Genomic DNA, 17,469 nt, shown 5'->3' on the forward strand with positions numbered 1-17,469 from the left:
GAGTAGGGTAACTGGAGCACGCACAGCAACCTATGTGGTTTGCCAGCCTTTCAGACTGGAGCACAACGAACAGCTAGGCCATTTCAGAAACTAAGGTCAAGTTCCACATAGAGAAGTCGAGGGAGATCTCCTCACTAAATTGGGATTCATTTTTCAGTGAGAATTATCAAGGCACAAAGATGCTCCTGTTTGCTTTGATAACCCTCTTATGTGTGAAGGGCAAGCAGTAGTTTCATACCACAGCAGTAAGGATTTTGTGACAGCTTCTGCAGACACCTATTGCAGTGAATTCAGACTGGAATAAAACATTGGTCCCTTTCCTCCTAAGGCTCATCGAACAATTGCAGGTCTAGTCGGACGACTATCTCTCCTGTTGGGACTTCATGCAGAAGGAGACACTTTGTAACTGGTCCCTTCGAACCCTGATCCTTCTTAATGTCTGCCACACGGATCTCTGTTCTGCCCAAAAAGTCTGAAATGCAAAAAGACAGCATGCTCAGAAACGACACAACTGTTTAACGTGGCAATAAAATGCTAATTTGCAGGAGGAACTAAGCTTCCATCTACACACAACAAAAGGAGAAAACAAGTCTTCAGCCCAACTATGTTTTTGCAGTTGAAGGCGGCCAATGGCTGCCATCTGCACCAAAGAGGATTTTAGCTAGACCACCTTAGACAGCAACAGCATTAAAAGTAAATGGTCCTGTAAGCAGAAAAATCCACCATGTAATTCACAGCTGCTTTACTTCAGTAGCTTATTTATTTTGTAATAAGTTAGAAAAAAGGCCAAAGGCCGCTGCACAGTTCAAACCAAGTGTGAAGCCCTCTGGAGATGACAGAGCCAAGCAGTGCATCACACTAGCGACAAGGTCAACGGGCCAACTGGCGCTGGCCACATGAATGACAATCCTATCCAAACACTTCCTGAGAGATGACGACTCCAAAATACACTCTTCAATGCTCCCTGTGTTTATCCCAGGTTATGAAATAAGAATGGGTCAGGAAGCCTGGGCTCACTTCTGCCACTGTTATTGCATATTACAGGAACTTGAGGGCTTTTCTCTTCCTCCTGCATTAACCTATCCATTTGCAAACAGCATCCAGATTTTTCTAAAGGCTTAGCAGAATTGCAAAGCACACTTGAGTCATTGTCAAGTTGCACAAGAAAGGAAACCCCCGAAACACCAGAGAGAGCTTGATTCTTTTTGCGCTGATACTAGCATGACTCCACTGGGCAGTAAGGGTGAGTAGGCTCCCAGTATGCAAAGGGGTTCAATATTGGGGTTGGAACTAGACGATCTTTAAAGTTCCCTTCCAACGCAAACCATCCTCTGATTCTATGATTTACCTCAGCAGCCATGGACCTCTTCAAAACGGGAGGTTTGAAAATACCCCTGGAAGGGCGGCAGCCGCCTACGTACCATCCGGGGAGAACTGGTCCCTCTCGAACACGGTAATGCAGAGCACGTCCTGCTCGAGGTCTTTGATAAAGAACTGGCAGTTGGAGTTCCACTTCGGGTTGAGGGTGTCCTGTATCGTCTTGGTAATGTGGCACTGAGAGCCCATTGTCACCTCGCAGTACGGGTTACTCTTTCCTGGGAAGATAGAAACAAACAGAAAAGAGTAATCACATTTTTAGGTGTGTGATCTTCCTCCTAAATATCCTTTTATTCCTACAGCCAACGGACAGGGGAAAGACTGTGGCCTCACTGTCGTTATAATGAACAGTGACGCAGCTCTGTAAGGCGCTGAGCACCTTTCACTCTTCATTTCAGGATTTTGTGACTTATGATCTCTTACAACACGGCTTACGTGGTGGAAACTAAGTATGTCTGAAACAAACGCTTTAATGAGGAACAACCGCGTGACTACTACTGAACTGCACAAAATCACTTCCACATATTCTAAGTTCATTAAAATCGCTTCATTAAACAAAACTATGTTTTGGACAGAACTTCCTTCAAAGTTAGTCTGTCAAATAGGAATGTCTTCTTCATAGAGCCTATGAGGAAAGACCCAAGGCACTTACCATGGGACCTGCAAGGTTTTAGTTCGATGCCTTCAACAATATTCACCATCAACCTCCCAATGCCTGTCGCTCTTTGTGAGCGAACTGTGGTGGAAAAGAAGAAGAGAGAAAAGTCATTAACGTACTTTCCTGCCCATAGACTTTTCCACAAAAGATGAGAGGCCCGCATCCCATGCTGTACCTAAGTAGGCCTTTTCCCTCTTCTTCTTTTCAGTCTCTATGTAAAGTTCTGAAGCAGCTTTGATCTTCTGAACCCAGGCGGTCCTTCAGAAGGAAAGAAAAAAAAAGTTGCAAAATACCATTTCCCTTTTTCCTCCCTGGGGCACAGCAGACAAAAGTAAAGCTGTTCCTCCTTCCCAACCAAGGCCCTGGCCCCATCACAGGCTCTGCTACACTAAAGCTGTCTGCCTGGAAGAGATCTTACTGGAATTTATAGCACCTGCAGAAATTTAACCATTCCAAGCTAGTAGATCGCACCACAAAGATAGCTCAAGAGAATTACAAGCAGAAGGGACTTGGTGAGAAACCCAAAGGCATAGATAACAAGCTTGCCTTCACCAAGCCTTTAGTTTTATTGTAATAAACTAACTTCTTGTAGCCAGTAGATACAAGACAGCTGTGCTGCAGAGGTGCCCACTTTTCTTGACCCCTGAGGTTTCATACCAATATCCTTCTGAGCCTTGGGACACATAAAGCCTAAGTCAGGGAGTACACAGATGATGAATGATCAGGGTTCCCTATGGGCCCTTCTGGGAAATCATTTCATACTTAAGAAACTGAGTGGAAAGACTGAGAAAAAGCATGGAACGAGGGGTATCAAAAGAACTCAAGGGTTTAGAATTGCTGTGACATACAAAGCACCTGAGACCTGAGTCAAGCCAAAATGAGAATCTAGAAGTTGTGGATCTATTTCTGATCCTAAAATGAAGAGCTTCTGCTCTACAGGGCATTGCAGCTACTTACACTGGCCTGGATTTGGGTCTGAGCACTCACCTGTATTCTGCACAGAGAGCTGTTCAAGAAAACAAAACACTTAAGGACAATTCTGCCTTCCAGCTCAGCCCTAAATGGTAAATGGCAGCTTCAGAAGCACACCAAGCCTTTGATCATAAAAGTCTTTTAAGATTAAATGGACCAATTAATCACTCATCAATGCTAATGTTTTATTTCTGTTGCTCTTGGTTAAAAGCAAGTGAATGATGAAAACCTGGAGGTATCCCACCTAAAACGCTGCATGCACTTAGTGAGCAATTCTGGCACAAAAGAAAGTCAAAGGCTGTATTCCCTATAAGTCAAATGCCCAAAAGGCATTTAACTAGAGTGCTCAAATTCAGATAGCAGTTCCTGTGGGTCTCTCTATAGTGAATGGAGAGAGGCAAGCACCTCCAGAGAGTGTTCAGTATGTGAAGATCTCGCTCCTTCCACTGATGGTTCAGAGTAGCATGCCTAAGCATGTCGCTGAAGTTCCTCAAGCTAGGTAGGATGAACGCAGCGCAGAGTTCAGATGTTTCTGACTGCTGCTGTGAGTGCTCTGATGCAGAACAGATGATTACTGCTATAGTCCGATTTGTGCAACAGATCCTAAGCTGAAAAGGCTGTCTTAATTTTCATCACCAAGGGCCTAACAACGATGCTCATTCATTCTGTGACATAGAGGGACAGAGAGCATCCCAAAGGACAAATGGGATCCATAAAAGTATGATTTTTGCAAGAAAAAATATGTGTGTAAATAATAATGAATAACATTGACAAGTAGGCAGGGTTTCATACATTTTTATGCATCAGAATTTTTAGGGGCTATACATTTGCAAGTTGGCATAACACAATGTCTATACTATGGGGGAGGGGTTTGCTGCACTTTCAGCTTTCATTTTTTAACAAAAGTTATCTTTCAAGACCTTACATCTGTGTAAAAAAACCTTTTCAGCATAAGTCAGCATAAACCTGTCTCTGTAAGCTTGCCAGAGATAAAAATCACCAGCTGAGGTTTTGAGGCTGCTGTTCGTTTTACTGTTTCAGTCTGAACTGAGCCAGATTAAAACTAATTGGGTCTAGTTTGGTAGGTTTTTGCTTCAAGATCTAATTCTGACCTGTTCCTCAATCTCATTCAACGTAGTGCCACACCAACACTTGCACTGGCACAAACAAGCAGATGTTAACTGAAGAAGATAGGATTGCATACTTTGTCTTCCTTATGATAACATAAAGTGTTATGAAATATGGCCTATATATCAGCCCTCCTAGCCTTTTCACTGTTGGTCTTACCAGAATTCAGGAAACACCATTATTTCTACCTTCTTTTCATATATTGAGTACCACCGTATTCTCAAGCAGAAGGAACTCTCTAGTCGTGCAAGATAAACTGCTTGGAGACTACTATGCATGTGTACATCATACACATTTTCACCAGACCTTTCAAATTCAGTATGAATATGGTCTATGCAGGTACTTACCTTTCATTAATGCTTTCAGCCCGCAGTGTATAGACTCTATCAATGTGGGAGATATGGAAGATGGGCTCATCTCCAGAAGGGTCTGTGGGTAATTTTACTAGTACCTCATTTAGAAAAATGGGCTGTAAAACATTAGGCAAAGCTAGAGTTGTACCATACAATATCTGAACAGATACATTCAACAAGTGGCAATTTACAAAGGATTTATCTTGTGCCTGCAGTATCTTTCCCCTTCTGCCTGCCTCACATCTTTCTTCAGATATGTCATTTTAAAAAATTTTTGTATTATCAAAGATACAGGTGCCACCAGAGTCTGGGAACACTTCTCCTGAAGTAAGCAAGCAGCCTCATGAAGCATAGCAATCTCTCCTTTCCCACAAAGAGCAGCAAACACTACTCTCCCCATCACTTCCTGACACATGGGACCTCTTGTTGAAGAGGATGTTTTAGCAAAACTTCAAAAGTGTCTTTTCTTATCTCGTTAAAGCAAACAGCCAGCTTTCTCACCATCAGTCCCTGGAATCCCCAGCATATGCCAAAGCTTTCAAACCTCTTCTGTCTAAAGGCTATTGCCCACACACCCAGTATGGGAGCTGCTGCCTGCTGCACGCATTGTTAGCGTATAACCACTTTAGTCGCCATTTAAAAGCGGTACTTACAGTTTTGTACATTTTGTATTGCAGATTAGACTTGGGGCTGAAGACCTTGTCTGTGCCAGAAGAGCCAAGAGGTTTTATGATCTGAGTCAGGAGGAGGAAATCGTTGAACAGAAAGCCATACAGTTCCTTGTTACTCTTGGCTTTATAGAGTTTCCCACTGTGCAGAAACTTGCGTGGTCCCAAGCAGTTTGTAACAGAATTAAATACGAGTTGCTGCGAAAAGTAGAAGAAGAACAACAACGCACTGTATAAAGTAAAACAATCGGGGTTCCCCTGAAAGAGATCAAATATAGTTTTGAGTCCTGACATTGGATTCAATTCGTGTCACAGGGATGACGAGCAATGTCTCTGCCTTGCGCATGATAAGCAGTGCAAGTCATAGAGAGGCTATATGAAAATTAACTTTAAGGCAGCCCATCAGTTGCATGGGGCACGGCCTGGACAGCCAGAGAGAAGCCAAAAGCATTTGTGCCTCGTTTTGAGTTTCTCTCCCCACACGCATGCAACTCTGTGAGTGGAACTCAGCTGATGATGACCTGCCCTGGGTTAGCAGTAGCTACGCAAACGGCCTCTCCAAACGCTGAGCTTTCTTAACAAGGCCTGGATTTCTGAATTGGGTTTGAATTTTGCCCATTAAAACATACCAAAGGAATTCCAGGCAGCCTGTCTTTGTGTACCCACAACACCTGGAGGACAGCTGCTGACTACCGGCTGGAACTGGCAGAATTCAAGACTTATCTGGAGGTTGTTACCACATAGGTAGAGGCTTGCCCTTTCCTAAAGTGTCATTTTCACGTTTATTTTCACTAGGTCATGGTGTGGTTCTTGCCATCGTGGTTGTCCAGGCAGCTAGATCCAGAGTGGCTCCTTTTACAGATTAGAAACATCCCAGACAGAAAAGCGGGCGAAAGGTGGATTGCTCCTTGCCACACATTCAAGGCTGCTGCTACTGGACTTACTGTGTCAGCAAGCAGCCAGTTGGTCTTTCAGGTAATATTTTTGGTGTTCTAGGGCCAGACATCAGGTAAGGAAGACAAAGCAGCCACCTTCCTTCAGGCTGTAGTTGTAAGACAGCTGAATGCGTCTCTGACCCTTCTGGCATTGTCATACATGTCTTTCCCCGGAAACAGTTAGACTTCATAAGATGAAATGCACTTTTTTCGAGTTCACAAACCAACCACTGTATTTTTATCTTTTAGAATTGAAAATTCAATGCACACTTTGAAAATCAAGTTGTGATCTGTCTGCCTCTATTATCTTCACCAATAATAGGGAGGCAATCAAAATATCCTCCATTCTTCTGCAGGACATACTGACACAATATTTTCATCATAGTTTCGGTAGAGAAACTTAGCATGTTATCTTAAAAAATAAGTAATTGGAGGCAGTGATTCTCTCTGTAAAGTCTTGAGAGAGACTTGATCAGTATTCTTGAGTTTTCAAAAGGTATACGACACTTTATCACAGAAACTATTTTCTGTGATGAGTTTTAAAGCGCTCCAGGATGGTCAGGTATAGCTTCAGGATGAGATACAGCAGTACAGTAACCACTGTATTATACAAGAGCTACAAAACCAGAAAGCTGTGGTTGAAAATGGCAGCATTGAACCTGGTACTAGTCCAGAGCCAGGCAACAAAAGCAGCATTGATCATATAGAAGGCAATAACACGAGCAGCAAAAAGGATCACGTGCAGGAGTGAAAGGGAGCCAAAGAAAGACGAAAAGAAAGGATCAAAGTGTATACAACTTGATTAATTACACTGTTTGTCCCCTGATGCAGTGCCATAAGTGAGCCATGGTTTTTTCCCGACCGGTGTAGAAGTGCGCCCACATTTGCGTTACTCTAGACAGCACTTTGTTTACCTCCGACAGGCCTTCGCACTGAACGTGAGCCTGGATCCACTCCAGCCTATCTGAGTTTTCCTTCTCCCGCACGCCTTCATTTACTTGAGAACATAATTCTTCTGCTTTCTCAAGAGCATGCTTCAAGTGACTGTGGTCAGGGTGGTTTTCAGGAGTGTTTTCTATTATCTACAGATAAATAAAATACATTAGCCTTTTCTGTTATCTTCAGTTAATAAAATGTATTCGTAGTGTCAGCCCTATACTTCTGTTTTATTTCTTTATTTTCATTAGAGCCAGCCAGCTATGCTCCAAATTTCTTTTCCTCCTCGACAAACATGAAAAATAGGAGACAAACTCACAGTCTGTTTGTGAACAGCTGAAATGAATGCCTGCCTGCAGAGCCTTTGCATCAGTACAGTGCTCACTCTTCTGACGTAAGTATGCAAATTCCAGCCGTATATAGAAATATATCCATGCCTGTTTAAGGAATCTCTTAAATGCCAACATCCAACTCATAATTCTTTCCTGTGAAAGTCTTGGGCCAAGTTCAATAGCATTATTCAGGATGGTAAGCGTTAGGCAACAAACGAAAGTTAGGAAAGGGCTGTAAGTTATCCAGCAACGTAAGCTGTGCAGTAAGGCAACAATTTGGCATTCAGACTTGCACACCAAATGTGCAGACTACCAGACTACGGGGAGGGAATGACACTGTGGAAAAAGGAAAGATGAGCATAAGATTGACTTGTTACTCCTGTTATCTGAATTTAAAGTTTTCATTCAATATTTACTGCTTTCTGGTTCTTTGTGTGCAAGTTTCACCGCTGCTTCCAATGGAAATACCAAGTCATTTCGCTGAAGCCAAATGAGTTACCACATTTTCTCTAGTGTGATCAAATATAAAAGGATACCCCATGTTCCCTAGCACATCAGATATTGAACACTCACAAAGCTTTACACAAATAGGGAAACTACCCTGTAATCAAGCTATAAGCAAAGCAGCATCAAAACCATCATCTTTGCAAAAGAACGTACATTTTTAATTATTAGTGGGTATCTTGTTACCCGTTGCATAGGCTTTAGTAGAAAACTTGATAGTGGCATTCCTTTACAGCGAGGATCCATTGCTAACCTCTGAAACATTAGAGAGGCAAAACTGTGTTAGTCAGTTTGTTTAAAACCCTGCAAAATGAGCTCCTCCAAGAAAGGAAAAGGTAAGGCAACAAATGAACACCATGCCTCAGCTAAATCTGTTCTTAGATCACCATGTCAGTGCAGTAGGATTTCTTATATTTTTTACAATACATTCTTCACCTGCCTTGCCTGTACGAGAGAAGGGCCGCCTCTTACTGTCCCAGCATTTTACAGCAAACCCATTATTAAACAAAGTATTTTATGGTTCTATAGTTGTTTGAAAAAACGTATTCCTTTAATGCAAAAATGTATACCTTCAATGACTGCTTAAGTCTGAGGACTCTCAATCTAGCCCAACATAGAATCACAGAACAGTTTCAGTTGGAAGAGACCTTCAAGATCATCGGGTCCAACCTTTGTCCTAGCTCTACCAACACCACTAAACCACGTCCCTAAGTACAACATCTACCCGTCTCTTAAACACCTCCAGGGATGGTGACTCCACCACCTCCCTGGGCAGGCTGTTCCCATGCCTGACAACCCTTTCAGTAAAGAAATTCTTCCCAATACCCAGCCTGAACCTCCCCTGGTGCAGCTTAAGGCCATTTCCCCTTGTTCTGTCACTTGTTACCAGGGAAAACAGTGTATTTTGCAAATGAGCAAATTTACAGTGTACAAAACCCATGGTGATTGCTGCTTCCCTTACTTTAACAAACTCCTTGAAATCAGGGACTTCATCTGTCTTCTGCTGGATGAGCGCTGCCCCATTGAGCTGGCAGCTGCAGAACCGAATGTAAGGCTGCATGTGTGGCAGCTGAGCTGTCAGTATGTCACCGATCATTTTCACCGGCATCTTCTCTCCAGACATCTTCTTACGCACACGCAAAGCCCTAAACATGAAAAGGTCATGTGCGTTTTATAAGTAGACCACTGAAGAAGGATTCCTCATTTATGAAAGAAATGGTTATTCATTACTGAAACAAAGAGATCCCTGAATAAAAAACAGATCAGCCACAAGATTTGTTGCATATTGTAAGAACACAGTTACCAAGACTGCACCCTCAGCCAACATATTTCCCTCCTGTGGTAATGGAACTGTTACTTGACGTTAACTTAATGCAATGCCAGATCAGGTACAATATAAAAAGGAATGTAATTTCCTTTTCTATTAGCTTAGAAAGAGGGTAACAGATATGCTTGTGAATGGGGGATAAAAACCTTACCACTACTTTAAGCTCAAAGCTCCTTCTAGTTTTCAGCCTGGTTTCCGAAGGCAAGGAGGTTTATTGTCATTGAACTGCCTGCACTTGTCCTATCACTGCCATAACTTTTCAACTTGTAGGCCATTTTCAAACACATTTTACAAAAAAGGAGATATCTCGAAGTTAAAAAATCCCTGTAAGTTCAAGAAAAATTAGCAGCTCAGTAGGGAAAAAAAGGAACTTTATTAATCCTCTTGCTTATGAAGATGCAGGTTTAACTCAATCCTCACTCAGTTTCTTTGTCAACGACTGGATGAGCAACCTGCACGCAAGCGTCTCCAAACCAGCCACAGCATTTACTGTGTCTTGCTGAAGCAGCAGGGACGGGTGAGAAGGATACAAGAACAGATGCCACAGAGAACGAAGGGAGAAATAAGGGTACTCGCACACGTGGAGTTTCATAGTAGAGAGTTGGGGTTGCAGTAGTTGGAGACTTTGGAAGGAAGGGTGCAGGGTACAGTGGACACAAATCCAGAGGAAACCAGGCTCTGTTGGCGTTGCTTCTCACAAAACAGCTCCTTCAGGTGCTATAAGCCTACAATAACTAGAGGAATGCATCCGCTAACTCAGAATAAGGGAGGCAGAGGTGGTTGTGCCTTGTTTTGCATCCACAGATAACAGGACTGGAACTGGGTATGGGCTGTGACAGAGGAAGTAGAAGTCTACCACAGGACTCTGGGTAGCCTTGGCAGGCACTACTCTTCAGGAGAGGTTTATCTTGCCTTCTGGAGCACAGGTACATTCGGAGCAAAGTAAGTGCAAATACCTTTTGCTGGATTGTTTCCAACAACAACAACAAGTCACAGCAAGCATTGTCCATATTTTGCTTTTTCCAACAAGGAAAAATGCATGGCCCTTTTGGTGACTACTTGCATAGGTAGCAAATATTTTCACACAGCAAAAAGGAGAAGCGGGGAGAGAGTCTCATGATTTTGTTATTGCTGAGTACGGGGAAAAAAAAAAAAAACAAACAACTTACTTCAGTAGTTTTATATTGCACATAATCAGCTCCTTCCAATTAACAAAAATCATAGCAACTTCTTTTTCTGTTAGCAGCTCAGATTCCATTAGTGGTTTCTGGAAGATCTATAGATTCAGAAAATTAAGCAATTTAAAAAGTATATGGCAAATAAGTGACTAAGACTCATGATGCCCATTTCCTTAGTCTAGACGTAAGAAAACTTTACATCAGAGTAGCACTCGACACGCAGTGGAACAGACTTCAAACACATGCTGTGCTCTAGAGATCCACAGTGTTCCCCGATAATAAGTTTGTGAGCAGCATATGGCTTTAAAAAAGAATAATCTAAATTTGTTTTGGTGCTGTAATTATGACCTGGATAATCTGTTTGAAACTTGGGAATTTTAGTCAAGTCCCCTGCAAACTAGCCCAGGATTACTTTGCTAATACAACTGAAAATACATTTTACTTTGGACTCTTTTATGGAAGTTCTGATTCATCACACAGTGTCTCAGGTTTGCATATCTTGACCTCTTTTTCAAAAAAGGGCTTTCCTTCTCTGTCAAAAGAATTGTCCAAGCCAGTTGCCTGTGCTAATTCCCTTTTTTTCCACAGAAGAGATGCACCTTGTAACATTTAAAGAAAATCACTTTTCCACACAGAAAATGTGCTTCAAACTTTAAGAACTTATACATGAGAAGTAAACATGCAAAACCAGAAGCAAAAAGGGTTTACTAGAATGATAATTTAAACATCAGTGTTTTGGTGATGGCAACACAAGGGCTTGACATGAGTTGCACCCACACCCATATACACATGCATATGTATCTATATCTATATAGATATGAAAATTTAATACAGATGATCCCTAGCAAGTTAAATGGCAGCAATATAAAATTAATTTGCAGAGTGAAATTCTTGGTTTACTTGAAGGAGATGAGTGATTAAAATCTGCTCCTCAAGCTGCTGTGCTGTCTTACCTCTGTGACCAACTGCAGATCATTTACGTAATTCTCTTCTGTGACGATGAGCTCGTGGATGTATCCCTGCCTTTTTCTTTCGGTAGGTGTCAACATATCCAGAAGATGCAAGTCTGCACACCCTGGAAAACACAAAAGGACCCTAGATTTTACTTACAGCCATTTGCAAATCGATTCAGATCTGTAGCTGTCACAGTAATGCTCAATGAACAGTACCGACTGCCTGGTCAGTTCACTTGTTGTCCACATCTAATGGCACTACGCTAACAATCCTTCAGTCTTTCAACTCTTAGTGACACAAAATGTTGTATTTAACACTTTTTCTTTTTTTTTTTTTTTTTTTTTTTAAATCAAGGCCATTTCTATGTGCTAACTTTTCTCTAGTGACAAAGCTTAAAAGTTCCCCTCACTGCTACCTGCCCATTTCCAACCTCACCCTGAAGTTCACTGTCCCCTTTTGTTGTGTCATTCAACTGGAGCCATGCTGTAAAACAAATCCTCAAATGGATGGCTGTTAATAAAAAGGGGGGCAAAGACTTCATCCGGTATCACTGCCAAAGAAAAACTAGAGATATCCTAAAAGGGAACAGAATAAAGGAAGAGTTCTATAGTGATCTTAATGCTCTGATGGGCACTTTGGAATTATATATAAGCCCCCAGCTTCTAGATGCTCTAAATTCAAGTTTGCCTTTATCCTTCCAGTCAAAGCAAGCATCCTGATCAAGAAAGTATGGCGGAGATTATTTACTTCTTCACACTTCAATTAAAAATTGCTTCTAAATATTTGAAGGACTTGAGCCAGAACACATGAAGGTCCGTGGAGATTGCTCCACAGATTTCACTAATTTATAGGTCAAGCCAAAGGGGTTGATTATGTTCTCCTTTATCTTTGAAAGCATCGGAAAAGTTTGTAACTAAGAACTCATCTTCCATTAGTTTTGTCCTTTAATTTTTAGAAACCATCTCCCTTGTGTTTATCCTATGTAGATGCCAGAATTGTTGTATAAATTCTAGAATCTCAAATTTTATTTTCTACTCTGAATTAGAATAGAACACTTAATTATATTTTTTTCTGTAAGTTAGTACTTTTCAGTTGACCTTAATTAAATTCTTGAGACTGGCAAGCAGAATGTTTTCTTCCAGTTTTACTTTCAAATCTATTTTTATTACTTTTCTGCATAAAATAAAATGCATTTCAAAAAGCAAAGGTGATTTCAAACAGGTTGAAAATTTTGCTTAAAAATGCACTATTTAAAACTATTTCTACACAATCAAAATTCTTCAGTTTAATTCCCTCCCCATCCCTCAGCAAAGTATGGTCAAATTCAGTATATTCCCCACTGAAACAAACTTTCCTTATGGAAAAAGTTCTCACTGAAAAATACTCAAGAGGACCTTCACTCCATGGGGTTTAAAATGGTCAAGGGTTTTTTTTATGTTGTTCACCAGCATCAGCAATGACACCAACCTACTGAGGTCTGACAGGGGTGTTTTTAGATCAGACGTTCGCATATGCTTACACAAAGTGAATCACTGCTGCTCCGAATCACATCACAACTTGGACAACTCTTTCAGTTCTTTGCACATAAATTTGATACTTCAATAGTATCTACTGCTCTTTTAGCTTCCTGAAGGTAACTCAAGAGCTGATTCTCACTATGTATAGCAAGACCCACATGTATCACCATTAAGTTTTCCATGGACTACCTTCAACTGCTGCTTCAACTAATCTGTGCTCCTGAAAAGGTAACGATAAATTTGACTTAAAAATTAAAAAAAAAAAAAAGAACCACGGATACAGACAGTCAGGCTAGTTTTCTCTATGATTAAGAAGCTGTGAACAGATCAGATTGGAAGCATAAGCATATTGATTATGCCCCTTAGAGATACAGTACATTGCAGGCCTTTAGAAGATGGAATTGAAACTTTGCTTGAAATAAAAAGTTTGGAGAATTATCAATTTTATGCCAAAATAATAACAGCACTAGGCACATTTCAAAAGCCAAAAGTTTCATTTCTGTTTAATAAATGGCTGCTTTCAGAGCATTTTCTTACTTGTCATGTAAATCAGAGGTCTAACAAACAGAACTAGCTCTCCCCACGCACAGCTGCATTAAAAGTGAACAAAGTGTTTAATTATTTTTCTCTAGAGACTCGAGAAGTTTACTCTTCAAAGATGCTAATGACCTTGGTTTGAAGTGTGGCTTTGAACCACCAACCTTTTAGAAGAAGCATGTATCATTTTGATTCATAATATATTTTAGTGGATCACTTGACTGCCAGCCAAATGGGCTACTCTGAACTTCAACAAATGGTCTACTTTTGAACACGAAATATTTGGGAAAATAGGCTGCTTCAATCTGAGCAGAACATGCAGGAAATACTTTTCTGATAAGGGATTTTCTTCATGAGGCGCACAAGTATAAAGATTTTTCTTGTCTTTGTATTAAAAACACCAAAGAAGAACAGGGCTCCTTTCCAAGTGGAAATGTCAGGCCATAGGGCTCTAGCTAGTTTTTCATGGACGCCAAAGTACTGTGCAAAGTACTTTTATGAACATCTAAATTCCACTTGCAGCTGTAATAATATCATCCATTAATTCAATTCACTAAAAAAAGACTCCTGCTAGGCGCTAGAAAACGCCCTTGATATTGACATTTCCACTGACAGATGGGAAAACTCTGCCATGGGTAAAGTACGGGACCTTACCTCAGTGTAGAATTGGTTAATGTTTCTAACTTAAAGCACACAGAGTCCCTCATGCATTCGGCCATTCAGGTACTCAAAATCAGGCACCGGCATTTGTCTTTTCAGTTACTGAGTGCCCCATTCTTTCATATTTTCTCTCCTGCTCTGAGAAAGCAGTGTGTCAGATCCCATCTGGAAGGTGCCGAATTTGAATCCTTAGCTACAATCTAGTAAACTCAGAAAAGAATAGCAGAATTACAATAGCTAACTTGGTATGCTCACAGCACTGTGCATATGCAAATTTCTGCCCTTTAATTAAATAACCAGTACAACCCCAAGCAGAGGCACTTGCACGCACTCACCAGACTGGTTATTCTGTCTGGACTTAAAAAACTAATATATATCTACTGTAACTAGAAATTCGTGCTTTGACCTCCTATCACCATAGGACCTGTAGGATTAAGCAATTCTAGAAACATAAAAAATAATTTCAAATACCATTCTAAGAAGTAAACATGTCGTTCCTTATAAAGTCAGCCCTGAAAACACAGGTTTTACAAGCTAACCACTAAGCTTGAAAGCAATGCGCAAGAGATGCTGCTTTTTCAGAAAGAAGGTTCTGCTGTGAAATTTGCTGATCTACATACGTGGGCACGACTTCTGATTTCTTCCAATTTGGGGAGATTGTCTAAACAACCTAACCTCCAGATTTCACTGTAAACCTCATGCTGGTCCAGTCTGTAATGACAGCATTACAGTAGACAGGGATCTGTTCTATTACAGGGAACCAGAAGCAGTAAAAATTATGTCACAGTTTTCCTCCAAAACCTTAACCAGGGGGGAATAGCACACCATCATAGCATTCCTTCACTTAGACAAATTACAGCATTTCACCATTCAGTCTTCTTATCAACTAGCTTCAGGTGCAACCACCGATTTCCTGTAAATGTCTTGTGGGATAGACCCTCCACTGAGAGACCCTCAAGCTTTTGCCAAGGACAGCACGGAGTCGGTGATCAAACAGAGCTCTCCACCTCAAGCTTCTGTGATGCAAAATCCCATGTCACAGCTATTTTGAAGGATATCATCATGTTTAGAATTTGTCGGCTGGACTAGCATGTCCATTTATTGTTAGAGCAGAACATTTCCCTCTGAGATAGACGCAAGCAGGATCTAGAAATAAGTTTGGAAAGTCCCACTTACAAAATATTAAGCATTACTTTGGTTTTGCCAAGACCAGTCACCACCAACACATCTGCCTCCTCCTCCTGTTTGCACCAGTCAGCTATTATCAGGTGGAGGAACTGCCACTGCTAATCCACACAGGCCAAGCAACACACTCAAGGATCTTTTATAACGGTTTGGATTTTCCTTTTTTTTTTTTTTAAATTCTAGAACATACCTGAGTGTAGTCCTCAACAACAAACACTGGTGATACACTACTACCATCTTCATTTTGCAATAGCAAAAATCTTTCTGCAGTGTTTTAGGTTAATACCTTATTTTCTACAAAAAAAAAGTTTTTGTATTCAATCAAGGGAAAGAGGGGAAGACAACAGGTGAGAGATTTGAGAAGGAAACCTACCACATCCTTCAGAAAAAAAACGGAATGTCTACCATTCCCTTTCCAGAATCTGCTTGGGGAGAATAAAATCCTACATGTGAGAGTATGGATGCATCTAAAAATAGAAATTGGCAGAGTTAACTGACTCCTGGACTGATTTGTATCACATCAGGTAACTTTAAACCTCACCTCTGAATTATGACCCAGGGCCTACCTCGAGCCCCTGACCACTTACTGTACACTAACAGCAAATCAGTCAAGAGCATCAGCCACGGATCCAAGCAGAAGGAACTGCACAGTCCTGCACTGTCTCATACAAAAATAAAGATTCTGTACAGGTACTTCCCTTGGAAACAGAAAGGTGCTAACTGAATGTAGTATTCTAAAAGTTCAAACCTTTTAACAAACAACATTTTATGATTTTTTCACTTTCTTGGGCAGACCTCCAGCCATCATCTTTCCTGGCTTCAGGTCTTCCCCTGCCCCTAAAAAATTAAAGTGAAGGAATCAGACCAGATTGATTGCAATACTCATCTGGATCCAGAATTACTCCAACATATGAAACAATTCAGCAGAGAAAACTGCACTTGGCAGAGACGAGTGTGATGGAAAAAACAGGAACCTGGTTTCAGCCATCTAGGCCAGCGCACAGAAAACCTTTATCTGCGACACTGATGTGAGTCCAGTTCAGACTCACACGCTGCTAGCGCTGGCACCAGTTCACAGCTGTCCACCGGTGATTATTCAGCTGAGCCGGCAGCACCAGGTCGGCACTCGGCGGGTACCCAGACAGACCGAACACAGAAGTCGGGAACTGAACGGCGTACCGGCACAGAGCTCCCTTCTTGCTGCTAGGGCCAGCTGCTGCCGAGGGGTCAGACTCAGAAAGGGAGGCAGGGCACGAAGAAACAAATGAGAGTTATGCTAGAAAATGGAGCCAAATCCTGTGACCAAGGAGCACCACAAGGCCACAGGGAATCCAACACCTTCGAAGAGCTCTGCGCCCACTTGCTGTAGGACAGCTGCCTCGGGTATAAACACCCTTCCACCTTTAGACACTAACAGCTACCTTTTCCATTACATGCTTAATTAAAACTATTCCACAAGATTAAGTTTGTTCTAAGATCTGGCTTCTTATTCTGTGTTGCTCCACAGGATTAAGAAAAGTTACAGATGAAGTGTTAGAGATTTGAGTCAAACTAGTTTCCGGCTCTACACAGACATTGTAATATCAAGTTCTGTGCTGAGGAGCAGCACTGTAGGGCTACAGGGGTACTGCTCGGGTTTTGTTTTTTTAAAGAAGTTTCCAAATTAAGATGTATGGAAAACGGAGGGGAATGAAACAGCTACAAAACTCACTGTAACAAGCTATAGAATCTTGTTGCATATACCAGAATTATGTTTGCATGTACTAGTAATGTTACTAGGTTACAACAGACAGTTAAGACAGCTCTCACCATTTCTCCTCACATGGACAATAACTCAAAATGAATCCTTATTCATGGTAAAGTACTCCTTTGCAAGCTACCAAGCAACAAGTACAAAAGCCCATTAAGTCTACATGCAGGAAATGAAGTCTTCATGACAATAATTTACGTTTTTAACTGCATCCAGGACAACCTTCTGAAAACATTCTTTCAGGGTTTGGAATCAAAAGGTCACCTTAGCGCCCTCTATTTAGCTAAGCAGCAGCTTGTTATCCAGTTGTCTATGTGCATGCACTTAGCTTGCAATTCAACTGATTAAATAATATTTGAGGTAAGTTGTCCCTGGATGCACTGAAGTCATTTATTGTAATCAGAAGAGGACTGCATGTAAGGAGCTATTTAACGAGAAGTTAAAGAGCTGGAGTCAATAATCACAAAGAACTAAAAAGAACTGCAGAGAACAAAACCA

The 17,469-nt window shown here is 41.2% G+C and overlaps 1 protein-coding gene across 5 annotated transcripts in view; it reads right to left on the reverse strand.

The window, feature by feature from the left end:
• Positions 1-302: 302 nt before the first annotated feature.
• Positions 303-17,469, reverse strand: part of ITSN1 (intersectin 1) — a 101,649-nt gene continuing 84,482 nt past the window's right edge. For 2 of the 5 annotated variants that reach the window (XM_086461065.1, XM_009947723.2), the window contains 11 exons: positions 11,322-11,443; positions 10,360-10,466; positions 8,825-9,008; positions 8,020-8,118; positions 7,006-7,173; positions 5,142-5,354; positions 4,483-4,604; positions 2,211-2,293; positions 2,030-2,113; positions 1,422-1,595; positions 303-472 (listed from right to left, as the gene is read on the reverse strand). In XM_086461065.1, the coding sequence (XP_086317191.1) occupies positions 324-472; positions 1,422-1,595; positions 2,030-2,113; positions 2,211-2,293; positions 4,483-4,604; positions 5,142-5,354; positions 7,006-7,173; positions 8,020-8,118; positions 8,825-9,008; positions 10,360-10,466; positions 11,322-11,443 (1,505 nt within the window). In that variant the 3' untranslated portion in view covers positions 303-323. Of the gene's footprint in view, positions 473-1,421; positions 1,596-2,029; positions 2,114-2,210; positions 2,294-4,482; positions 4,605-5,141; positions 5,415-7,005; positions 7,174-8,019; positions 8,119-8,824; positions 9,009-10,359; positions 10,467-11,321; positions 11,444-17,469 lie in introns of all 5 variants that reach the window. The other 3 variants (XM_086461049.1, XM_086461055.1, XM_086461076.1) reach the window with 2 other exon arrangements.

The sequence above is a fragment of the Leptosomus discolor genome, chromosome 1 (assembly GCF_034619465.1).
Source record: "Leptosomus discolor isolate bLepDis1 chromosome 1, bLepDis1.hap2, whole genome shotgun sequence".
Lineage (NCBI taxonomy): Eukaryota > Metazoa > Chordata > Aves > Leptosomiformes > Leptosomidae > Leptosomus > Leptosomus discolor.